This window comes from Herpailurus yagouaroundi, unplaced genomic scaffold, assembly GCF_014898765.1.
Source record: "Herpailurus yagouaroundi ecotype Mexico unplaced genomic scaffold, PumYag 379, whole genome shotgun sequence".
NCBI classification, from domain to species: Eukaryota; Metazoa; Chordata; class Mammalia; order Carnivora; family Felidae; genus Herpailurus; species Herpailurus yagouaroundi.
The window spans coordinates 1,173,815-1,181,797 of NW_024412596.1; the positions used below are offsets into that span (position 1 = coordinate 1,173,815).

General features: G+C 54.1%; 2 protein-coding genes across 4 annotated transcripts in view; both read left to right on the plus strand.

The window, feature by feature from the left end:
- The first annotated feature begins 205 nt into the window (after positions 1-205).
- On the plus strand, positions 206-7,424 carry LOC121022243 (keratin-associated protein 10-2). Of its 3 annotated transcripts, XM_040463253.1 has the most exons (6): positions 206-286; positions 526-561; positions 1,392-1,535; positions 1,730-1,885; positions 6,655-7,181; positions 7,335-7,424. In XM_040463253.1, the coding sequence occupies exons 2-5, from the start codon at positions 556-558 to the stop codon at positions 6,766-6,768; spliced, it is 420 nt and encodes a 139-aa protein (XP_040319187.1). In that variant the 5' UTR covers positions 206-286; positions 526-555; the 3' UTR covers positions 6,769-7,181; positions 7,335-7,424. The 3 variants fall into 3 exon arrangements, with proteins under 3 accessions (XP_040319187.1, XP_040319185.1, XP_040319186.1); XM_040463251.1 differs by lacking the exons at positions 206-286; positions 526-561 and having other exon boundaries at positions 995-1,535; XM_040463252.1 differs by lacking the exons at positions 206-286; positions 526-561; positions 7,335-7,424 and having other exon boundaries at positions 995-1,535; positions 6,655-7,328.
- A 147-nt stretch (positions 7,425-7,571) lies between these two features.
- Positions 7,572-7,983, plus strand: part of ALDOA (aldolase, fructose-bisphosphate A) — a 10,608-nt gene continuing 10,196 nt past the window's right edge. Inside the window, exon 1 of the mRNA XM_040463248.1 lies at positions 7,572-7,708. The gene's annotated coding sequence lies outside the window, so the exon portion shown is untranslated. The remainder of the gene's footprint in view (positions 7,709-7,983) is intronic.

Sequence of the window (7,983 nt, forward strand, 5' to 3'; positions counted from 1 at the left end):
GGTCCGACTGCGGCAGGTGGCAGCGGGAAATCGCCACTTCCGTTCAGTAACGGCGGGAAAACCTGGTAGACCATGGCTACGAGGAGCTGGTGACCGCAGAGGATCTGGCCGGAGAAGAACGGCTGGGAGAAGGAATTTGGGTCTCGGCGGCCGCCGTAGGAGCGGCGCTCGGATCCCCATGGCAACGGCAAGAAGCAGCGGGAGCTTCTGGGCGGTGCTGCCGCCGCGGCGGATTGGATGAGAGCGGCGCGGAATCCGTGAAACGCCCGCGGCCCCGCGGGTGCAGGTGCTGGGGACCAGCGGACGGAGGGGGCCGGGGTGTGGGGACAGTCAAGGGTGTGGCCAGGGCCAGGCTGGGGCCTGCGAGGGGGCGCCGCCCCGAATCCCCCGGACCCCCGACCCCACTGTCCCGACCAGTAGCCATCGTTCGGCCTCAGTTTCTCCAAACTGGGCGGGGGGTATCGGGCACCCCAGTCCAATGGCCCCTCTCAGCCTCTGAGACCCAGGACTTTCTCTCCTCTGCAGCTCCTGGACTGACCGGCGCTGTCCTGCCCCATGGACGTGAGTCCTAGGCCCCTTACCCTTTCCCGGAGGGACCCCCTAAGTGCCTTAAACTCGCCCTGACTTTTTGCCTGCCTTCGAGCCCGGACTGGACAGGGGGCTCTGTACCCAACGTAGACCCTTCGAGCTCCGGAGGAGAGCTGTGAGACAGTGCCGGGAATAGACTTCCCACGGAGCGCACATTCCCGCGCTTCTTGGCAAGATGAGATGCTTGCCAAGTAATCAAGGAGAAGAGGCATCCCAGGCTGGGGGAGCAGCTCGGGCAGAGCCTCGGGGGTGGGAGAGAGGGTAGGCGTTTGGGGAGCTGCTGGGACTTCAGTATGGCTGGAGTGGAGAGGAGGAGGAGGGAGGCTGAGGTGGGCAGGGCTAGCTCAGGGCTTTGTCACCGAGATAAGAAGTTTGGACTGAGTCACTGGGAGCCATTGAAGGACTGGAAGGAAAGGACAGATACACAACACAGCTGGGATGGGAAGGGGCAGAATTGCGGGTTGGAAGACAGTCAGCGGCCAGTAATGTGGCCTAAGGGACAGTAAAGTAGTACAGAGGAATCAGAGACAATAGATATGTTATGGAGAGGCATTCTGAGAGGAAGAGCAACACATCTTGGAACATTCTAGAATGATCAACAGGTACCGATGGTGCTGAAACGGGGGCGACAGAGGAAGGTCACATTTGGGGAACAGGACAGTGTAGTCCCAATGACTCTCTCCCCAGCATCTGATGGCTGTTCCTCCCCTCTTCCCAGCCACCTCCGGTGTCCCTCCTGGTATTTTTGCCTTCCTGCAGCCCCTCCCACCTCCTTGTCACCCCTTCCTCCTGTGCTTGTCCAGGCCTCCTCTAGCCCGTGGAACCCAACCCCGGCTCCCGTCAGCAGTCCCTCCCTGCTGCTCCCCATCCCCGCCATCGTCTTCATCGCTGTGGGCATCTATTTGTTGCTGCTCGGTGTAGTGCTGCTGACGAGACACTGCCTGCTGGTGAGGGGCCTGGTGGAGGCTGAAGGGTGGGCTCTGGGGAAGAGGAGGCGGTCAGTCGGTGCCCTCATCTGCAGGCCCTTACTCTGAGGCTCCTTTGCCATTTAGTCCCCGCATCTGTACCTATCACGGTCCCTCCTTTCCTGTCCCCCCCGCATGACACCTGGCCCGGATCCTGAGCCCTTTCCATCTCCTAGGCCCAGGGCTGCTGCACGGACTGCAGCTCCCCCTGCAGGAAGCAAGGTGCTTCCCGGCCCCAGGACTGTTGCTGGACCTGTGCGGAAGCCTGCGACTTCCCTCTGCCCAGCCCTGCCCGCTGCCTGGATGCCTGCTGCCCCCAGCCCACCGAAGCTGTGAGTTCTTGTCCTGTCCCTGGCTCCCCGAGCCCCGACCTGGGCGCGCTCTGTGCGTTTTTGTGTTGTTGTTCAACAACGTTGATTGCTGAGCACCTGCTCTAGGCCAGGCCCCGTTCGGGGTCCTGGCTCAGTGGGAGACAGCCCAAGACACCATAAACAGCACATCACATACTTTTCTGGTGCTGAAAACTACTTTGAGAGAAGAAAACAGGGTGGCAGCCGGAGAAAGGTGAGTACCATGTAGGGCACACAATGGCTTCCGAAAACGGAACTATAAACGACCCCTCTCACCACTCCTTCTGTTCACTGAGTGAGCACTACATTCCAGACAGTGTGCCACTTTTACTGGCATTATTATTTTCTCAGCAACCCTGAGAGCTGGGTATTTTTTAAACATTTATTTATTTTTGAGAGAGAGAGAGAGAGAGAGAGAGAGAGAGAACGAGTAGGGGAGGGGCAGAAAGAGCCGGAGACACAGAATCCGAAGCAGGCTCCAGGATCCGAGCTGTCAGCACAGAGCCCGACATGACATGGGGCTCGAACTCAACGGACTGCAAGATCATGACCTGAGCCGAAGTGAGACGCTCAACTGAGCCACCCAGGCACCCCTGGGTATTATTTTTAATGTTTATTTATTTTGAGAGAGAGAGAGAGAGAGAGAGAGAGAGAATCCCAAGCAGGCTCTGCATTGTCAGCACAGACCCTGACGTGGGGCTCGATCTCATGAATCATGAAATCATGACTTAGCTGAAATCAAGAGTCAGACGCTTAAACGACTAAGCCACCCAGGCGCCCCAAGAGCGCTGGGTATTTTTAAAAAGCTATATAGTACTGATTATGAAAAGCATTGATTACAGTGTGCGTGTCGAAAAACATAGAAAGTACAAGTCACTTTATAAACCAGCTCCATAACCAAGGTTGCTACATTTTGTGTACGTCCCTCATATACTAATATGCAGTACTATTCCTGCTATATCATGCCATTATTTGGTAAAGATGGGGTCATACCACACAAACTGTTTCATCACAACTGCTACTTGCCCTTTTTACCTGGACATCACACCTTGACCCCCTAGCTATGCCTGTGTGTGTAGATAGTTAAGTATTTTTATCCTGTTTTTGCAGGGGGACAAGTTGCCTCCGGGAGGTTCGGTCAGAGTCTTGCAGAGCAAATCGCTCCGTTGTGTGTTGAAACAGAATCCTCAGGGAGGAGCCTTGCTCCCAGAGGCCAGGCCATTTTTGCCTTTGTGGGTTTTACGATGTTAAATGTAACTGACCACCTTCCTATTTGGGGCTCAGATTTAGACAGCAAAGCTCTTGCCTTTGAAGTGATGACCTTCCCCAGGAGGAAAGAGGGAGGATAAAAGACCCAGCAAACTCCCAACTTGTGCGGACCTTAGTTGGTTAAATTCCTGGGAGAAGTTGTGAGTTTTGAAATAAATTATGAGGCAAGGGGCTCTCCTTCAAATAATCTGCTTTTGGTTTCTAAGGGGTAGCCGGGAGAGGAGCCCAGGACTGGCGGGGGAGGGAGGTTGCCCTTTGCCCCTTCTGTCAGTCTGGGCCTTTCCTCCCTGGTCAGACCCGTGAGGATGGAGTGAGGAATTCTGGACCTGGAGACCTCAGGGCCTGATCTTTCCGGCTTCAGCCAGAGCCAGGAAGGAAGGATTCTAGAATGACACAGAGCAGGGCGGGATCATTCTGTCCTTGAGCCGTCTCTGTACGGAGTAAAGTGTCTGTTCTTCAGTTTCCTTATAGTAACAAGGACCACAAATATTACAAAGCTCTTGCCTATTTTATAGCTGTCCAAAACTGAGGCTTACAGAGGCTTGAGTGAGTCACCTGAGGCCTAGGCCAGGACACAAACCCAGGTGTCTTTTCCTTTCTGGGACAAACCTGCCTGCTCTGCTTCTTTCACAAGCATGTGGCAAGGATCTCATTCATTCACTCATTCATTTATTCATTCACTTATGTATTCACCTACCAAAGATTTATGGAGTCACTGTTGAAGCCCTGTGCCAGGCCCTAGAGGCTCAGCAAAACAAGCTGGACACGGTCCTGGCCGCACAGGGCTTCTATTCGAATGAAGGGCAGAGAAGAAAAAGTAGGCAGTTATGCTAGACCATGAGAAATGAAGTCATACAGCGCAATGGTTGGTTCTCAGCCCTGTGTGTGATCAGAGGCACATATGAGACATAGAAAACCACGCGTCCAGGCCCCACAGTCAGTAGGTCTGGGATGGGATTGGAGTTTGTGAATTAAAAAAAATTTTTTTAAATGTTTATTTATTTTTGAGAGAGAGAGAGAGTGCGAACAGGGGAGGGGCGGAGAGAGGGACAGATGATGTGAAGCAGGCTCTGCGCTGACAGCAGAGAGCCCGACGTGAGGCTCGAACACATGAACCGTGAGATCATGACCTGAGCCAAAGTCAGACTGCTCAACCGATTGAGCCACCCAAGTGCCCTGGATTTCGTGCATTTTTAACAAATTAATTAATTAATTAAACAAACCCTGGGGCACATCAGGGTTAAGAACTATTGTTCAGGGCAGTGCCTGGGTGGCTCAGTCTGTTGGGCGGCCGACTCTTGATCTCGGTTCAGTTCTTTTTTTTTTTTTTTTTTAATGTTTATTTTATTTATTTTTTTAAATTTTTATTTATTTTTGAGAGAGAGAGAGACAGAATTCGAGTGGAGGAGAGCCAGAGATAGAGGGAGACACAGAAGCCGAAGCAGGCTCCAGGCTCCGAGCTATAGGCACAGAGCCCAACACGGGGCTCGAACTCTCAGACCAGGAGATCACGACCTGCGGCAAAGTCGGCACGCCCCCCTCCCCCCACCCCCGCCCCCGGTTTGCCTACATGCTGGGCATGGAGCCTATTTAAAAACCTGGGGGAGAGATCGGGGACAAGAATATCTGCCTGCCATTGAGTGTTCACTGTGTACCAGGCATTGTCCTTGCTGCCATGAGCCTATGAAGGAGGCACATTTGGATGAGAAAACTGAGGCTCAAAACATGAATTAGCCAAACCTGGGCCTGAATTCGATTCACATCCGGGCCTGAGCTCTAACCACTAAAGATGGCTGGCCTTCCCAAAATCAAAGTGAGAGAAATAGAAGCAGAAAGAGCCTAACACACAAGGGTTAACGGTCTTGTGGCATTCTTGCTTAATGTACTGAAGTAGCAGATTCCTTCGAGAAGCCACATGGCTGCTTGTGAGAGTCGAGAAATCCATTAGACAGTTATAAATGACTAGCTGTAAACCCTTCCAGTGGACAGAGCCCAGAAATACTTTTCATACCCTCTCCTCTGAGCTGATGGCAACGGAGCGTCTCTCAGCCACCGGTCCTGTGTAGGGAGTGACGGTGTGGTCCTCCAAAAACCCACAGAGCCCGCTTCATGCCCAGACTGGGACTCCCCAGGGAGGTCCCAAACCACCCCAGCATCAAACACAAGGGAACCACTTCAATCTCCCTTCCACCATGACACCTCTAGCCTTCTTCTTGAGAGACAATTCTGCTGGCACTACACCAGCCCAGTTCAGACCCCTGTCCTTGCAGCGGGCAGATCCCCTCCCCTCACCTCAGCCCCTAATGATATCTGATCTCACCAGTCATCTGACACCGCACCCCCAAACCTCAGCTGTTTGAAAGGTCATTCCCCTATTCCTGGCTTGGCCTGGTGTCTGATTGAGCTGTGCAACTGTGACTGTCACTAGCTCTGCCTCAGGCCTCCAGGAGCCAATCTCCTGTCACATCCTGGGTGTGTCCCACCCCAGCCACTTGGCCTGACTCCAGTCCATGCGTGAAGCAGTCACAGATCACCCTTGTCACAGGGCAGGAAGGGAGACATAGGACAGTTCTCCGTTCTTGTCACCAAGGACATGCTGTTCCTAGTTCCCGAGACAGACCCTTCTGATTTCCTTGAAGCCCTCTTCTTTCTTCTTTGCCCAAAGAGGGGGAAATGATTTGATTTATCCACTCATTCAACATTCATTTGTTTCTCACATACCTACTGAGCACGAGTACCCATGCTAGGCCAGTGGTGACATGAGATAAACTGTCCCTGTCCCAGCAGACCCAGAAGGAAGCTGGTATTCCTGGCATTGGTGTTGAGGGGTATCCCCCTCTCTAAGCCTCCATTGCCTCTTTTGTAAAGAGGCCCCCTGTGCAAGGTTCTGATACATAAAAGAGAGGTGACTCTGTGTGAAACACTAAAAAATTTTCTTAGATCTGCACATTACCATTCTCAAAGACAATTGAGATTTTTTAAAAGTCATTCATGAATACAGTCTGTGCCTTGCATGGAGTAGGCGCTCAGAAATGATGAACGAGATCCTGCAATCTGGTCTCATGCCAAGGAAGAAATTCACAAAACCAAGTCATTTTCATCATGGACAGAAAATGTGTGCTTTCCCCGGTCTCCTGGCTTGGAATTGAATGAGGCCACAAGGATATAGTAGAATCATCTTGGAGCTGAACATTGGGACTTAATCAAACAGGATTATTTGGTCCTCAGTCTCCTTGTCTATTAAATAGGAAGAAGGAAAGAACCACCTGAACTCAGTTGTTTGGAACACTGCCTCCTTGCTGATTTAATAGCACAGGGAATTGATTTGTTCCCAAGAATGGTAGACGGTACCCTCTGTTCCACTGGGCAAATGGGAGTCTCCAGGCCTCTCTGTTCCCTTCTCCCCTGAGAGGGAAACAGCGTAGGGCACTGGTCACCCTTCCTCCTGCCCACCGCCCTCACCCCTTTCTCCTCTCCCTCAGGGTTGGGCCTCTCGCTGCCTTCGCTGCTGCCCACTCTGTGACTGTGCCTGTGCGTGCCAACTTCCTGACTGCCAGAGCCTCAACTGTCTCTGCTTTGAGATCAAGCTCCGATGAGGACCCGGAGTCCTTGCCCTTTGGGGAGCGGCCAACCTCCTGGGCCCACATGTCCCTTTCCCTGAGGGGCCACTGGACACCTTTCTCTAGGCCACTGGAACCACAAATGGCCTGCCCAGCTCATCAGCCCGGGAACCAGCTGTGGAGAGCCTGGCTTCCTGCAGAGCAGGACTCAGAGAGCCCTTGGCCCGCTGGACTGCAACCCCTTTGGGGGGCCAGGAGGGAGAGGGGCTAGTGCTCTGGCAGGTGCCCCTCCCCGCCTCTCCTCCTCCCCACATAAACTGTTAAAATTGAAGGTGAGGGTGGGAGACACTGCTCACCACAGACCACATTGGGACAAACTTGAGCCTTGAGCGTCAGGATATAGGGGTACCACAACCACACCTTGTCCACGGACTCTTGGTTATTTTGAGGTGAGTGTAGTGCCTGCAGCTGCTCTCCCGCCAAAAGCTTGGTCTCCTGAGAATCACAACAGCCATCATCAGGGCCCAGAGGGGAGGGGGTTGAGAAGGAGGCAGAGAGGGCCACAGATCTGAGTCCCCTTTCCTCTCCTTCCCTCCCCACAGATCCCTGGCAAAGACTGATTTCTCTTGACAACCTTTGAGGGCCTCAGGCTGGATTTCCAAGGAAGAAATTTCCTCAGATGGACGGGTGAGTGGGCAGGGGCCCTCCCCCTGCCCCCCAACTAGGGCAGGCCCAGAGCTTCCTCCCCCTTCTCTCACTTTAGGCCCCACGCTGGCCTGAATGTCAGGGGCTTCAGGTTTCCCTAAATATAGGACCCTGCCAGGGGATCCGTGGCAAGGAAAGGGCAGGGGTCACCGGAGAAGGTTGGGGACATTGGCTGGGGGGAGGGCAGGAGCTGCCTTATAACCCAGCCCAGGAGCGGCCTGGCTCACTCGCTGCTGACCAGGCTCTGCCCGCTCCTTCAACCTCCTCGCAGGTGGGCTCCAGCAGGACGCCGCAGGGTTGGGGTTGGGCCTAAGGGGTCCAGATTAGGAGGGGAGGCTTGGCTGGTAGGATGAGGGACTCGGAATGTATCTGGGGGCTGACCGGCTAGGGACAGGTTTGAGTCTGGAGGGGGAAGTCAGGTCCCAGGGAGACGTTTGCGCGGGGACTCTGGCGCTGCATCTCCAGACTCGCTGGGGCGAGCGGCGGCCGGCCGGTTCCGCCGCAGTCTGGCTGTGGATGGCGGCGGGGGCCGCAGGCGGGTCCGCG